The sequence below is a fragment of the Polyodon spathula genome, chromosome 2 (assembly GCF_017654505.1).
Source record: "Polyodon spathula isolate WHYD16114869_AA chromosome 2, ASM1765450v1, whole genome shotgun sequence".
Taxonomy (NCBI): Eukaryota; Metazoa; Chordata; class Actinopteri; order Acipenseriformes; family Polyodontidae; genus Polyodon; species Polyodon spathula.
In genome coordinates this window covers 14,167,862-14,184,868 of record NC_054535.1, presented here as the reverse complement: position 1 = coordinate 14,184,868, position 17,007 = coordinate 14,167,862, and the positions used below count along the sequence as shown (strand labels likewise).

Sequence of the window (17,007 nt, the reverse complement as noted above, 5' to 3'; positions counted from 1 at the left end):
TATCTAATTTGATATGTTTGTCTTTTGAATTGTATACATTTATTTTAGTATTACAGCATACCATTGAGTTTTCTAGTTCTGGATGAATTATGTTCATGTTTGTTTTATATCGATTAATATTTTATTTATTTTTCAGCATAGTGTCCTTATTGTTGTCTTTCTCTGAGTCATGCTGAAAGAGTAACTTCATTGTCGTCCCTCCCTTTTCATTTTAGCATTTTGTGGAGATCACAGACGACCAGTTTGACTTCCACACGTACTGCATGCGGAAGATGACCCTGCGCTCTTACGTGGACCTGCTGAAGCTGGAGGATGTGCTACGCAGGCACCCCTTCTACTTCAAAGCTGCCAGGACTGCCATCGAGATCTACCTGACCCTCCATGACAATCCGCTGACTGACGAGAACAAGGAGCTGGAGGCGGACACAGGTAACCCCCACCCCCTGCTCTCCTTTCTGAACTGGGCACCTGTGCTGTCTCAATCGGTGCCTGCCAAGGCTGGGCTGCCCCAAATAGTTCAAGTGCCTCATGGGAATCGTTGAAATCCAACCCTAATAATTTTTCTTGTGTAGAGTGTACGCATATCTTTTTTCATGTTTTGGTGACCTGTACCATTTGGTTGTCACGATTCAGCGCTTTCAGCATGCTTCAGGGTATTCTGCCATACTTGGACAGCTCAGGCTTCTCCTTCCCAGAATCCTACTGGAGAACTGTCAGGGTGCGCTAGAAGTCCCATGTAACTGATGCACTCAGAATAGAAAAATTATGTTGCTTGGCACCAGCCATTTGTTTTTTGTTTGCTATTAACACATATATTGCATAGTATCAGTATACAGTATATAGGATTTTGTTCTATTTAGTTCATTTGATTTACTCCTACAATAAATAACTGTTACATAGGAGACCTTTTTGGCTACAGGTCTGTTGGGGGAATTATGTCAATGCCAGTTATATGCAACAGACAGATTGTTTAAGCCCCTAATGTCATTTGACACACATTTTGTACAATCTAAACCTAAACTAGAGAAACAAAATACATAATGTTTCAGTAGTACTGCACTCACTAGTAGAATTTTCTCATGTCGAGTTATAATTCTTTCCGTGCCAATCAAGGAAATATGTTGTCGACCAAGCAAAACATGAACAAATCTGCATGGTATGTGAAGATAAATGATGTAGATTGCAATGCAGTGTTTTAGAGGGACGCCAGAGGAGAAGCTGCAGCTCTCTAAGCTTACACTGCTAAGAGCTTTCAAGTCGGATATTGAGTGAAAGTGATGAGAAAACCCTAAGTGCAGTTCTTGCAAAACGTTCATGGTTTGTATAGCTTGGTATTATTTATTTATATTTATTTATATATATATATATATATATATATATATATATATATATATATATATATATATATATATATATATATATATATATATATGGATATGGCATAATGGCTTCATATTTATATTAATTTACTAAATTATATACAATCTGTTTGTCACATTATAGTAGTCTGTATGGGTTTTCTTTTTGACTTTGCACCTTTAGCTATGAAATTAGCCATCATTTGCTGACATGGTGTATTGGTAAAACAAAGTATGCAACTCTGCCGAGTGACAAAGTGGGATTTTTTTGTATTAAATTTGTTCTGTATAGTATTGGTGCGCATGCACATTTAAACAGCATTTTTTTTTTTTATTTGTATATATTGGGCAACGTCGAATTAAGTTTTTCCACTTGTATTAATTCCTGGCGCTTGGCAGCCCCTGTGTTTTCCCTGTGGGGTTGTGCTGTATCCCTGTTGTGACACATGCCTCGTCTTCACAGCGAACCTGTCTGACAAGGAGCTGAAGAAGCTGCGAAACAAGCAGCGGAGAGCACAGAAGAAGGCTCAGCTGGAGGAGGAGAAGAAGAACGCGGAGAAGGAAAAGCAGCTGAAGAACCAGAAGAAGAAGAAGGAGGACGATGACGAAGAGATCGGAGGACCCAAGGAAGAGCTCATACCAGACAAACTAGCGAAGGTACACTAGGGACTCGTATGGCAAATAAGCTGTCTTCCAATGACTGATGGGACTGGATTCAGAAGAGCTGGGCAGTAATGCTGCCAGTTTTACTATACTCTGTCAGAACCCTTGCTAGCTAAATATCATGTACCTGATAGTAGGTTATTGTTTCCTTTTTAAATACCTGCAAAATATTGTCTTGAGCTTTGAGTCATTCTCAGCTGTAGAGGTAAAAAACAAAATGTCTGTCCACAGTAATACACGGTTATACGGTAAGAAAACAAATTAATTTAGATCCAGTACATCTTTTAGAATTCTTTAACATTCCATACAAGTTATGAAAAATAGCCTCTTAGAAAATTGTGTATTTTAATTTAGCTTGCCTTGATTTAAAGACAGTTTCGTTTGATAGACAATGCAATGGACACTTTTTTTTTTAAAACCTTGTAGTAGAGAATAACGCCAGTCAGTTCCGCCAAGTGCTGAGGATGAATGTCTGTGGCAGCAGATAACCAGAAAGCACTTAATCCTGCTCTGATTTCATTTTATAGATGTTTATTTGAATTAAGTTTTCTTTTTTTAAATTTTTGTATGTAGGTAGAAAATCCACTTGAAGAAGCCATTAAATTCTTGACACCATTGAAAAACCTAGTGAAAAATAAAATCGAGACTCACCTCCTCGCGTTTGAGATCTACTTCAGAAAAGGTAAGTCTGTTTCATTGCGAGGGTCTTTGGGCAGAAGTACTGCAGCAAATACAGATCAGTTAAGAAGCACCTTCCTCTGGGCTATGCTTTTTGTGGCTGCAAGTGGTGGTTCATGTTTAACCTTTCAATTGAAAGTTGACCATATGCCCTTCGTTGAAAAACCATTTGATCTTGATCTTTTTGTTATGGAAGTGTCTATTGGAAGAAGACAGGCTGGTTTAAAAAAATCACCTTGGTTTTTCATGGTGGACTTCTCCAGATCTTGTCACAGTTGTGATGATTTGTCCCTTGGAACCTAAGCCAGATTGCCTTTCCAAGTTTCAGGTACAATGCTACATAAGAGCTGTAGTGATCAAATGATTTTTACTGAATGGCATACTGTCGACAAACCAGAAATTTCATTATCAAGCCATCTGTCCGTGACCAAAAAAAGAAAGAAAAAACATTCTTGTCGCTTATCTTTTACATTTTGTATGTGCTGTTAATGTGGGTCACTGTTGACCTACTTTCTCTCCTAACACTATTGTTTGAACTACATCTTTTGGACCCCTTGTCTGGTTTTGATGAAACTATGCAATTGTTCGTCATCATAATGTTAGTCAACCGACGTTGTTGCCTGTTAATGTATGAACTATAGGAATGCTGCACTGACCCCTTTTTGTGGATTTCCTTTGCAGAGAAATTTCTTCTGATGCTGCAGTCAGTGAAGAGGGCTTTTGCTATTGACCGCCACCACCCCTGGCTCCATCAGTGCTTAGTTCGTTTCTTAAAAGCAGGTGCGGTCCACTTTTTTTGTTAGTGCTTTAGTATCTTAATGTGTGTCGAATGAGAAGACATCTGCTCCCAGGATCTTCCTGAATCACTGACTTGTGCTTTTGTGTTTACAGTGTCGGAGAACAAAGACTTGCCGGAGTCTGTACTTGCAGTCCTGAAGCAGGAAACGAAACGGTTGTTTGGGGAAACCTGTGCAAAAAGTTTTAATGAAGCCTTCCTCAGAAAACACTCCAACTCGATTCCTCACAGAGTAGCAGGTACATTATTTTAGGGCTCTTTTTACTTGACTGTTATAATACAGCAAAATTAAAGGGAAGCTCTAATATTTCTTATCCTAATACAGTCCGTCCCCATCCCCCCCCCCCCTCCCATAACGCGGGTCTCGGGGGACACACAATATGAGCTTTATAACTGGGGAGGGGGTGGGGAGCGCCACGGGACACAACAACACACATCTGACTAAAATACCAACTAAAATAACTCCCTCTCTATAATGCACATATAGTGAAGCAAAATGTAATTTTCTGTGAATTAACCATGCATAAAGCACCATGTAGTCAATGCTATATTTTTTACAAAAAAACAAAAGGTAATGTTCCCGCTCATTTTAATTAGCAGTGTTTAAACTATACATAGCCTGGTTAAGTGGTGGTTGGGAGTTCATTTAGACGTGACAGACAAGCAAACCAAATGAGAGGAGAGCGGGTTGGGAGAGGGGGAAGAGGGAATGGGCTCGCCCCAGGTTCGGCTGCCCGAGTGTTATAAAGTGCCAGGACAGCTTTTCTTCAGTTCAGATACTGTATCAAAAGAGACAGACAGAAACAGAAGTTAGACTGAGAGGTTGTTTACAGTTTGGACAACACACCGGTACTGTATCTACTGTAGAAATATTACATGAATCACTAGTAAGCTATTGGGGGACATGCTGTAGGAGCGTTATATCCGAGACGCGTTATAATCGGGCGCCTTATACCGAGGTGGCATTCTAGTAAGAAAAAAGTGGTCCCACTGCTGGACATTTTGTAATATGTAACTTCATTATTGGAAAAAAATATGCTTGTAAAATCTGATGTTCATTGTGTCTGGTTGCTATCAGGGGACATGTGGTGGAGTCTGATTTTGTTTGCTTTGGTTTTACACTTGTGTATTCAATATTGTAAGTGCATTTTTTGTACAAATAGCCACCTTATTTGTAAATTACCTACCAGTAATAGATCAACACAATATATACTTTTCGAAGGGTCTGTGCTTTACCTGTGTGCTTCTTCCTGCAGCTGCCAAAATGATGTACTACTTGGACAGCTCCACTGAGAAAAAGGCTATAGAGCTAGCTACTGCACTTGACGAGTCCCTCAACAATAGAAGCGTTATGGTAAGGCCATGAATCAACACAATCCTAGTGCTGCAATCAGTAGGCCATTTACTTGAATAATGGAAGCCTTTTTTTGCACCAATGTTAGGCCCTGTCCACACTAAATAACTGATCTCAAGAACCGTACTCAAACGTTTTAATTAGTCCAGCTCAAAGCATCCACACTAAATTATTGTTTCATGTTTAGTCAGGCTTGATGTGTACAAACACTTAAAATAGTTAGCTTACAGTTCCTAGCAATGTAATGGAAGTATCCTGCCATGCACAATATGGAGCCTATGGAAGACTTAGTGCTGCTTAACATGAACGTTATGGTTTCGTTTCTTAGACAAGGTATATTTCAACATTAATGTGTGCGTTTCGTTTTGAACTCTAAAGTTATATCACTCCAGATATCAATGTGCCTTGATTTCGGCATCTGAACACGTAGCTGCATGATCCACCATTTAACAACAAGTCTCAAATTGTGTACGATACAGCAGTGTTGGTAGACGTTCTCAACTCCTTCAGGCGCCTGTTGTGAGTACTGTATTTGTAATGTCCACGCGCCAAAACATATCGGAAAGCATTTTGGGATATTGGAGGATGCACAAAAAATGTAGTTCAGTATTACAGCATCCATACTTCTGACAAACCGCACTATCTGATGTGGTCTAATTTAGAGCCAGACTCAACACTACCCCCTGAGGTGTTCTATGATAACCCGAATAAGATATATAAAAGCTACACGTGTTGCCTGTGATGCAGTCGTGCCCGCACCCCCAAGGGTATTGTATTGTGCACCCTGTTTTTTGGAACTGGAGTATTTAGGGCAGCTTCTGGGTCAACCATTACATATAGACATAGAGGTGAGTTCTCTCTCAATTGTTAGCCCTAGCTATTTGTACTGGGGTTCCTAATGGTAATGTGCCTTGTAGCATTCTAGTTGGTCTGCAATATTGCCTTGCAACAGCTTCATTTCGTACTTGATGGGGAACGTTGGGTTATTATCATAGCCCTGGTTCCCTGAAATAGAAATGTAATCATTAACCTTCAAAGTCTCTGCGTCTATGAATGCAGCAGTCTTGAAGGAAAAATGATGACTGTTTGTGTCAGCAGTCTTTTATGCCCTTGAGGGGCGGGCACTACTGTGTCACAGGCGACGTGCAGCTTTGATATATCTTGAGTGTATCACAGCCTTTAGGTTAAACACCCATTAGGTAATGGTTACATTTCTATTTCAGGGAACCACGATTATGATAATAACCTAACACTCTGTGTAGTGGTAGATGCCCTCTTAACAGGACTTTACACTTACACTTCAAGAAGCAGTCTGAAATATAACACTAAATAATTTTTTTTTAAATGGCCACCTAAACACACAAGCATTTGTTCAGTGTATAATGGCATTGATAGCCAGCATCACCTGTAGATTACTGATCGCAGTGTCAATTATCTACCAGTTACCGACCATTGTGTTCCTTTAAGTAGATTTAGGGTTACTTCCGTTGAATCAGTTTAGAGCAGATTTTGCTGATTTGTGCAATTAACATGTGTGACACCTGATCATTTCAATAATTTGCCCAAACAAAAGTTCTGGAACCCAGGACTAGGTGTAGTGCTAGTGGGTTTTGAAGCCCAGTGATTTATGGGGATTCCTGAGGTAAAATGACTACCTTGTGTTCTTTGCTTGTCAGATCTCCACAGATGTGCTGGAAGGCCTATGTAACGGAAGCCTGGGAAACGATAAAGAAACTGCAGAGATGTATAGAGCAGACTGTCACAAGATGTACCCTCACACACTGGCATTCATGCCCCCCGGCTATGAGGAGAACATGAAGATCACTGTGAACGGAGACGCCTCTGCCGAGCCCGAGGAGATTGGCAACGACATGTGAATGAGACGGGTCTCCTGTTCTCTCTCACCACGACCGATAGATTTCTTTTGTCATGCACCTGCAGTACTGCGTTTGAAGTTTATATCGAGATGAGGACTGTACGATTGATTGTGGTTAGGGGGTGGGGCTGGGGGATAAAAAGAAAAAAAAGGCCATTTTACATTTTTTTAATCCTGCTGACAACTTCTAAATGAAAATAAAAGAAAAACACCTACAAATATTCTCTGTAAACGATTAAGTGTGTGACAGGTTATTCTAAGAGGTATTATTGGTTCTGTTAAGTCAACCTTATCGGCTTCCCAAGTTTTTAAACTAATTTATACAGAAATTACAATATTAGAGGCTGTTACAAATAACAGTAGGTGTGCGTGCCAAAAATACTTCCAACTAAATTGAATCACCGTTTCTCTTGGAATACTGCTGGATTCTTAATCGGAGCACAAACAGTTAAACACCAGGGTTTTGTTCAAGTTAATTGCCAACCAAGTTAAAGGGACTACACAGAAGACCATAGGAAAAAGACTGTTTACTGCAACTAGGGACACAAATGTTTGTTACCTGCAGTAGGATGGTAAATGCACTGGCGTGCATTGTTTTTATGATACAGCTGCATCTTAGGAACAATTTCAGTATTCAGTATATTAATGGATTTCTTTGTTTTTTTTCTTGTTCCAGAATCAATAATAAAATGAATTGTTGCATATAATATCGATCTATAAATGTTAAAAACAAGCATTTGTCCCCCATACTAAATTCTGAGAATGCCCCTTAGATTAAACTGCTAAAGACTGGAATTGTTCTATTCTTTTTCTTGAACAAGGATCAGCAATGATGTCCCTTTGCAGGCTGTGCTAGTCAGATGTATGCAGCAGCAGTGAGCTGTATTTAAATCTAGATACCTCTGGATGTTTTCCACCATGTAAGGTTTATTTATTTTTTCTTTTTTGGTTTTCTTTTTCTTTTTTTTTTTTTGTAATACTTGAAGCCCTGTGTTTCTAAAGAGAATATGACTTGCTCAGCAGGTTCAGGCAAGCCCCAGACTTTGTACCTTTTCAGAATGGGGGCCAATTATTTTTATTTTTTTCAGAACCAGACTAGCTTCTTCTTTCAATTGTAAAGTTACTACCCTCGTTGTCAAACACATGAGGTACCAAATATACAATGCAATAAACTGTTTTGAAAAAGTATCTCTTTTGGATGTGTGCCCCCCATCCCCCCCACCACCATTTATTTGTACTCTTGGAGTTACAGAGCATGATTCAGACCCTGGTCTTCAGTGATGAAAGGAATGACAAGCTAGAAATGTAGACAGTGGACCATCTACAATGTGCATTGCATTCAGTATAATACAGTACAATACAAGAATTAGCCAAAAAGGTTTTGTTACGTCGTGGCAGTTGCTAGTCTCTTTGGCTGTGGGAGGGAAACAAAAACCTCTTATGTTTGCGGAAATAAATCAGTGGTTGGCTGTGGTTTAGATCCAGGTGTAGAACCTGTGGGTACTCTTGGTTATTCATACATAGTTTGGTCATGTATTTATTTCGCATAGCAAAGCCACCACACCATTTGGCATGGTCTGATTTACTGTTTTGATAAAACCTTCATTAAACTTAACATTGCAAGAGCCCAAGAAAAAATTACTTTCAAACTCCAGTGAATCTTAAGCGCTTGTGTCTTCAGAGATCAGAGAGTTGTCTGGGTTAGTTGTAAGATGTTTATAACCAGTAAAATACAAATACAGAATTTCTTAACACATCTGCATTTGAGAAATGCGAACAAAACTATGTGACTTAATTAGGGGTATGAATAGTTATTACATGAGAAATGTCAGCCAAGTGTTAAACATTCAGAACTGCCTTTTGTGTTGGAGTGTTGCCTTGTCAAAAATATGCAGGGCAATCAAGGTGTTGTAAGTATAAACCAATTTGTCATAATCAATAACAGTGATGGAGGTCTTATAATGCAGGGGTGGCCAAAGTTGGCCTTTCACTCCTGGTCTTTGTACCAATCCTGTTCTAAAATTGTTTAACTGAATTGATTACACCTCTTTCCAGACCCTGAAGTAGTTCATTATATAATTTTACCTGTTAATCCTGGAGTGGAATGGCCCTAAGTTTGACTCTCTGAAAAAGTAAAATTCTTACAAGAATTTTGGGAGACACACTTCCAAGAATAAATGGAAATATTGCACCTTACCTAAAAGTTAAGGTTAATCCCTAACCGTCAGAGAAGCTAGCACTGCTAACGAATATCAGCAATTTTCATGCTGGGTGGCACTTTGTATATTTCATAGTGGTCAGTCATAAATCCCATTGAATTAAACCATAATTAAAGGTCCCTTATTTCAGACACACAAATGTGTTTTGTTCCTAAGCTGCTCTTTTTGTTACACTGCAGAAAGTCCTGTAGCTCCCTCCAGTAGGAACCTTCACCAGACTTCTGCTTATTGCCCTGTCATCTTCTAATTTTACCCGATGACAAATCCACTGACAAACCTATGGAATGAGAAGCTGATGAGTTTGCCAGCAAGGACATACAATATCTTTCCACTCAAGTGTTTAATTTCAACAGTTTGACAATTTCATTTAAGGTGTGATAACCACTGCCTTAAACTGATTAGCAATAGCAAAATTATCACTGCATGACAATTGATTTAAAAGCATTATAACTCCCATTTTCTTAATTCCCCATACTTGCCACTTGTAACCCTCAGCAAATTACACTAACAATTTTTTTTTTTTTTTTTTTTTTTTTTTTTGGGGTTCCTGGGTAGTAAGTGTTATTTCCTAATTGCTTATGCCTCAAAAGTATAGAAAATGGCTATTATTCCCCACAAACTTTGCTTTTGTGACCAGGACAGTGATATTTTGAAATTTACCTGTTTTCCAGAACATTCCAGATAGATTCAGTGCTGAGTAAACTTTGGAGTAACTTCTAGAACTTTCCAGTAATATAAATAGTAGTATAAATACAGGGGCCTTAAGCCCACCAGTTCAGTTTAGTTCCAGCTGCCTAAGTGGATACATATCTGCATTTTTCTGAGATGGCATCAAGAGGCTGCAATGATGGCATTCCTGATGAGTCTCCAAGGCGGTTTTACCAAGATTCCCTGCTATCTTTGCCTTTGGGACAGCAGGGACACCAAGGCGCACTACCACAGGCGGGACTGGCCACAGCGGACAGAGTTCTCTGTGGGCAGGAACAACGTCAAGTGGGAGCCACTGGTGGACCCCCGGAAGGTGCTGATGCCACCACTGCACATCAAATTGGGCCTTATGAAACAATTTGTCAGAGCTCTAGATAAGGAGTCGGCAGCTTTCAAGTACCTTCAAGACTTTTTCCCTAAGCTGTCTGAGGCAAAGGTCAAAGCAGGTGTCTTTGTCGGACCACAGATAAAGAAGATCGTGGAGTGCAATGAATTCCCCAAGAAGCTCACTAGTCAGGAGAAAGCGGCTTGGAACAGCTTTGTCGCATTGGTTTAGGGGCTTCCTGGGCAATCACAAGGCCGAAAACTATGTGGAGCTGGTTGAGACTGGTGAAGAACTACAGCACAATGGGCTGTAGGATGTCCCTCAAAGTCCATATCCTTGATGCTCATCTTGATAAATTCAAGGAGAACATGGGAGCGTACTCGGAGGAGCAAGGCAAGTGCTTCCATCAGGATATACTGGACTTTGAATGCCGCTACCAAGGACAGTATAACGAGAACATGATGGGAGACTACATTTGGGGGCTGATTCGTGAAAGTGATTTACAGTATAATCGTAAATCTCGAAAAACTACTCACTTCTAAATCTTTTGTAGTCATTTTTGTATTACTTTAGTATAAATACATGTTAATTTGGATTCATATGTTGTTTTTTTCTGACTTTGTGAACGAAAAGACACACATTCATCAGTTTTCTCATTGGAAATAGGTAAATTTCAAAATATCACTGGCCTGGTCACAAAAGCAAAGTTTGTGGGGAATAATAGCCATTTTCTATACTTTTGAGGCATAAGCAATTAGGAAATAACACTTACTACCCAGGAACAAAAATTGTGTTACATAGTGTTATTGAATTTAATTTTAGTTACAGACTTGAGACCTGGAGATTTCTGAAGTTGAGTCTTCCATTTGCCCCAGATAGAAGAAATGCCCTCTGCCTTGGAGGGGGTAAATAAAACAGAAAATATAAACATGGGCTCTGCAGTGTTTATAGTTTCAAAGTCTATCCCAAGCCATGATTATGGACCAAGTGTTTTGATTTCCAAAAAAGTTTCTTCATTACAGACTTTTCGAAGCAGAGCATATGCACATGCTCAATTAGATTACAACTGAAGCCCTTTTTTATGAACTAACCGCATAACCCATCATCTGTGTACTGTACTGTATATGCCATCTGATTAAGTCATACCCTGATGGTAAGAAACCCTTAAAGCTGCTGCCTGTCCCAAAATAATGTTAAATTGGAATGATTTATGACTGCATAGACACCAGTCAGATATAAAACATCCCCTGCATATGCTATTTTTTTTAAGAAATGTGATTGAAATATATATATATGTGTGTGTGTGCATATATATATAATTATATATATATATAAAAATGTGTGTGCGTGACGCCACCCTAGCTGAAGGAATAGATATGGCTAATTGAAAACTATTTGTTGCAGCAGCACAGCTTATCTACGTGATATCTTCAAGAACAATGATTCTTATCCCACAGAGTACGAATCTAAAGTTTGATATAGCAGGTTAAATCTGTCCAGATCGTTATTGATTCTAGCACCATATCAATATTCCAGTTTAATGACTATACCTTGGGTTTGTTGTCTTTTTTTATGATGGTTATCTTCACTTTATTGTTTATGCTGCACTGTGTGTGTGTACAGAGATAGCTGAGTGCACCACATATGCAGTTATGTCAGTATAGCTTTGTCCAGCCAGCTATTGAAGTACCATTGTTTTCCACTGACCCATGACTAGGGTGATAAAACAGTAGAAAATACGAATGACCTGTTAGTCCTTGAAAAATGAATGAATCTGTATTGGGGCGTCACCCTTGGTAAACCTCGTGAAGCAGCGGATAATGTCCAGGCTTCATTTTTACAAAGAGATCAACCAGGACATCAAAGTCAAGGTTTTTTTTTTTGTTTTGTGTTGTTTTTTCTACCAACAATTTTTCAGTTGCTATTGCAAGCAGTTCACTCAGACGAGGATTGGTCATCTTACAAGCTAAGTACTTTTGCTGACAAGTTCCCAAAACACATGACAAACACTTGAACATAATTTATCTTTTGCGTTTGTAACACAACGTACACAACAGCTGCTATCTTTAATTTTGAATTTCAGCAAATGCAAATTATTGCAATAACTTGGGAGAGGCTGTTGCTATGACATTTTCTTGTTTTTTTTTTTTTAGGAAGAACCATTTTAAAACATAGTAGTATTTTTGAAAGAAAAAAGAATGTTTCAACAATGTTACAATAATGTCCGGCTAGTCGCTGCACTCTCGATGTCCTGAAGCATGAACACTTTAAGCCTTTTAACTTCTCGCAGAAACTGCCATTTCAGGGCCGCCCCTACCAAATGACACCCTTGATCAGAACATACACAAACCATTTTACAGTTACACTACCCTTCAAAATGATTGGTACAGATTTTGGACAGTCTCTCTAGGAGGGTAATGTATCATTAAGCTTCGTAATGCAGTATTTGCTGTGGGGGGACGGGGGTCGTCTATCAGTAGGCCATGTACCTTTTCTCCTCCCAATTTCAATTCATGTTTTGTGGAAGTGACTGGTCTGCTAGCAGCTAACAGGTTGGGGTACATGTGGAATGTACACAGACGCAAACCCAACCCTAACTCTAACCGAATGTTCTTTTCGAGAGAAGCCAATGACTGAATGAGAATGGACGGTGAAAAAAAACCCTGGCCGGGATAAGGCACATTGGTAGGCTACATAAGACCATAAGAAAGATTACAAACGAGAGGAGGCCATTCGGCCCATCTTGCTTGTTTGGTTGTTAGTAGCTTATTGATCCCAGAATCTCATCAAGCAGCTTCTTGAAGGATCCCAGGGTGTCAGCTTCAACAAGCCTAGTGCGGGACCTGTGCAAATTGTGTGGACACATTTTTCATTCAGTGACATCAATACAGGCAGCAGTACCCTTTACAAGGTTGAACATTTATAATCATGTGATTCTTGTTTCTTGTAGCTATGTTCCTTAGATTTGGTTTGGCAATGGGACGGTACTATTTCCTGTGAACTAGAGTCATGTCAATATTTTAACTGTTCCAGATAATCTCCACAAACAAAAATAGGAGGTACTGTACTCACTGAAGGCAGGGCCAGCAAGTCATCGGGAGTCATCAGCCACATCTTCCCGGAGAACATGAAGCCGATTGTGACTGCATGTGTTCCTGGAAAAGCTGGATCTAGTACAAGCTGTTCATGACTTCATGGTACACCAGACACAGAGATCAAATGTCAAGAACAGTCATCTGTATAAATGAACTCAGCATCAACTTGCCTAGGTAGCAACACAATATACAATGCTTTATATTTCTCCTTCTGAGGTCTCAAGAGCCAAGGATCTTTACCATTTAAAGTGAGGTAATGTTATCTGTGTGGAGTTTTAATACTGGGTGAATTCTTAAGCAACCATAGCCAGTCAAGTCTTCAATGCTACTATACAAACGATAGTAATAAATTATTATTGGCAATACAGGGAAAAAATATTTCTGATATAAAGATTGATTAATCACATATAGGGGATTTTTAATAGATTAATTAAATTAAGTATATTAAATATGCAAAATAAGGGAATGTATAGTGATCCAATACTTATATTAAACACATTTTTTATTTTTTATTTATTTTTTAATATCAATTATTACCAATGTGTATGTTTTACAATTTGAGATTTGAATGTAAAAAAAACTTATTTAACTTATACTGTATACAGAATAGGCAAGATGTTCTTGTTCAGTGGATTAAGAGATCATTTTAATTCAGCCAGGACAGAAAACTGATTTTTCACTTTCCACATTGTCTAAGTTTGAACCTATGTACACAGCCATTTGTACTTGTCCCTAGTTGCGCAATGTGTTGTCCTGAGCTTAATTTATTGGAGCATTTAGAGTTTTTACTGAACTCAGCAAGATTTATCCTGGACACTGCAAGACAAAGAGTACATTTTAACCTTCCATTTAAAGTGCTTGTAGTGAGTGTTTTAATACCTGTTGTGCACATGTTCACATTTGCTATATACTCTATAGTAAACATGTATTTTAATAGTTAAACGCAATATCTGGTGCTACAATAGGTTAAAGGAATCTCTGTTTACATATAATACTTTCAGCTATTGTTGCACTCCCTTGGTTTCCAACAGGTGGACTTCCCATCCCTTCAACGACCAATTTCTTGTCATTAACCAACCAGTTGCTTTCAGCCAGTAAAATGCTTTGACCCTGAAGACACTGCTGAGGTGAAATGAAGTTGAAGTGCAAGTTTAATATATATCCCTGAGAATAAGGCATGGAAGCCGAGAACGATCTGTAACGTAATGGATTCATTGCAGTTCTGTGTATAACTATTGACATATATTTAAATCGCTATATAACCTGTATAGATTATAACAATTCATTTTTGTGAAGCGTGATTTATTTCAATATATTTAAAAATATTCAAGCACTAAGATAAAGGGACTGCTGTGATTGGATACATTTTCACAGATTTTGGCATTTTTTAAAACTCCTTGGCATGTCATTTAAAGCTCCTTTGGACCAGAGATAGTCAAGCGTTCAACCATTTTTTCAGTATACCTTATTCTTGTATTTAGTTAATACAAAGTGGTGCCTTCTCAGTAGTTAGTTACTGCTGGTAGCGATGAAAAGAAGCTTGTGTTCAGTTAGGTCAATACTATATGGATGTTATGCTTTTAGATCTCTCACCTAATTTGCTGACAAAGGATGCTGAGTAATCCCAGAATCCCGCAGTTTAACCCTACAGAATGATTGGACAGCTCAAACATGTGGCAAGCCAAATTTATCATTTAGCGATATCTCAAATTAATTTATTGATATCTCTAAATCATCTAAAATACATTTAGAAATATATCAAAATGATTTCCAGATATTTTTAAATGGAGCTTTAAATGAGATATCTTTTAAATCATTTTCAGATATCTAAAAATGTTTTTGAGATACCTTTAAATCATTTTCAGATATCTCTAAATAACTTCCTGTTCATTTAGAGATATCTTTAAATAATTTAAAGATTATAATTAACCTGTAGATTTGGTTTAAAACTCTGTGTTTTATAAAGGATGAACAAGCAACGCAGGCTAACCAAAATGGCACAGTTAAACTTACCATGGAACTGATTATGAACTGCCTTGCAAACATGAAACATGCCTTTGATCTGATTGGAGTAGGTAGGGCAGTTCCCATCATCACAATCAACCTGCAGATGCAATAATTCAGAACTTAAATAGTGTGTTCAGCCAGACCAATCAGTTAATAAAGCAAGACTCAAAGAATCCACAGGAGAAGGAGATTGCTTCACTCTTTTTAATATAATCTAAGCATGATCTTTGAGCAGGATCGATGCATCACCAAAATGCACTTTGGACTCTAAACAAAAAGCCAATTCATTTCAGAGAAGTGCAGCTTGGCCGCTCACAGCACTTTTATTATCTTAAATCCTTGCTTATCTGATTTGATTTATCAGACATAGGGCACTTGAAAGCATTAACTTCTTATTCATTTATGTCTCACAACCATTAAAATAACCTTCTTTACAGCTAATGTTTTTATATACGAGTTTTGTGGTTCGGCCCAATAAATATTAATGACAAACCACCAAGAGATTTAGCAGTAAATTAAACTGTACCACTTACACTTGACACTAATTGAAAGTACAAAATTCATTAAAAAAATTATTAAAACATACTCAAAGAGTATGACTAGCATTCAGAAATAACCTCCCAACACAATTCATTACACATTGCACATAGGTAAAGGGTAATGCTGGTCGGCCCTCAATCTGGCAGAGCAAAGCTGTGACCCGTTGTTGATTACCAAGGTGTAGCCTGCTTTCCTCATACAGTATTACTGCCCTTACAGGAAAGTACAGGATAATAATAAGCCCTAGAAGGTAGTGACATGGTATGACAGTCCATGGTGCTGCAATAGATAAAAAGTGTGTTTCAGATCATATCACCACTGGGATGTGAAACCACTTTGGTATCATTCTACCAATGGCTCAGGCTATTGTATCAGCACTTGTCCTTGCCTTGCCCCAGTGCATAGCCCTAAAGATAATTTGGAAAGCTTGACTTTAGGGTCCATACACAGAACTCCATTGCATCCTACATTAGTCTTGTGAAGCCAAGGCAGTCTAATCTTCTTTCCCCAGCACTAACGTGATTACCTAGCTATTACTTGATGAGGATAATACCAAACTGATTTACCTGGATCCCCTGAGCCTTCATCTCAAAGGCTGTATGAAGTGTTCAGTGTCAGATGGCGCGAGGTCTCCAATGTCCACACACCTGTTCAGTAGCCTCCCTGGCACAGGCAGCACTCGCCAGCCTCTCAGAGAGATCAGGCTGGAGAACCCTGAGAGACCTCCAGTCTACTTCAACTCCATCTTCCTAGCAACTCTGTGCCTTAAAAAACAATTAGTATGCTAATGGTGAGGCTGGAGAACATTTTTCATAAAGACTTTTGCTTCAATCGTTGGATATTGATTACAAAGAAATCAAATTATAGACCTTCAGTAAAGAAAAAAATAAACAAATGATGTTATCTACCTGTTTGTCAAACATTGAGATTAAATCTGCAAGGAAGCGAATGAAATCTGCAGTGAACAATGCTTGATATTGATGTTCCAGACCCAGAGGTGGGCCTTCCAGTTCCACTCCAATCAACGTCTATAGACTCAGAAAGACTTGCACATGAATGCCATACAGTACCTACAGAAATGTGTGTGTACAAAATGTGTACATACTTATGGAATCTTGCTGGGACATTAATGATCATATAACTTAGCGGTATTTAAAATCAACACCGTATTCACACTCTTGAATGGTACTGTATTAGCCATACTGGTTATTTATTGACAACCAACTTTTTTTTTATTATAACAGAATTAGCTGAAAAATGTATATACAATGCATTACATTTCAAGCCACAACAACACTTCTATAGCAACATATGTAATATCCAGATTTTTTTAAAATTATAGTTCATTTTTGTCAATGTTACAATTAGAACTTAAAAATATACTCCCA

General features: G+C 38.4%; 1 protein-coding gene across 2 annotated transcripts in view; it reads left to right on the top strand.

Annotated features, from left to right (window-relative positions):
* The window catches only part of LOC121330557 (N-alpha-acetyltransferase 15, NatA auxiliary subunit), a 53,721-nt gene extending 45,808 nt beyond the window's left edge, over positions 1 to 7,913 (top strand). For both annotated transcript variants that reach the window (XM_041277159.1, XM_041277168.1), the window contains 7 exons: positions 216 to 429; positions 1,822 to 2,015; positions 2,595 to 2,703; positions 3,381 to 3,479; positions 3,591 to 3,734; positions 4,752 to 4,849; positions 6,526 to 7,913. In XM_041277159.1, coding sequence (XP_041133093.1) covers positions 216 to 429; positions 1,822 to 2,015; positions 2,595 to 2,703; positions 3,381 to 3,479; positions 3,591 to 3,734; positions 4,752 to 4,849; positions 6,526 to 6,726 — 1,059 coding nt within the window. In that variant the 3' untranslated portion in view covers positions 6,727 to 7,913. The remainder of the gene's footprint in view (positions 1 to 215; positions 430 to 1,821; positions 2,016 to 2,594; positions 2,704 to 3,380; positions 3,480 to 3,590; positions 3,735 to 4,751; positions 4,850 to 6,525) is intronic.
* Positions 7,914 to 17,007: the final 9,094 nt, after the last annotated feature.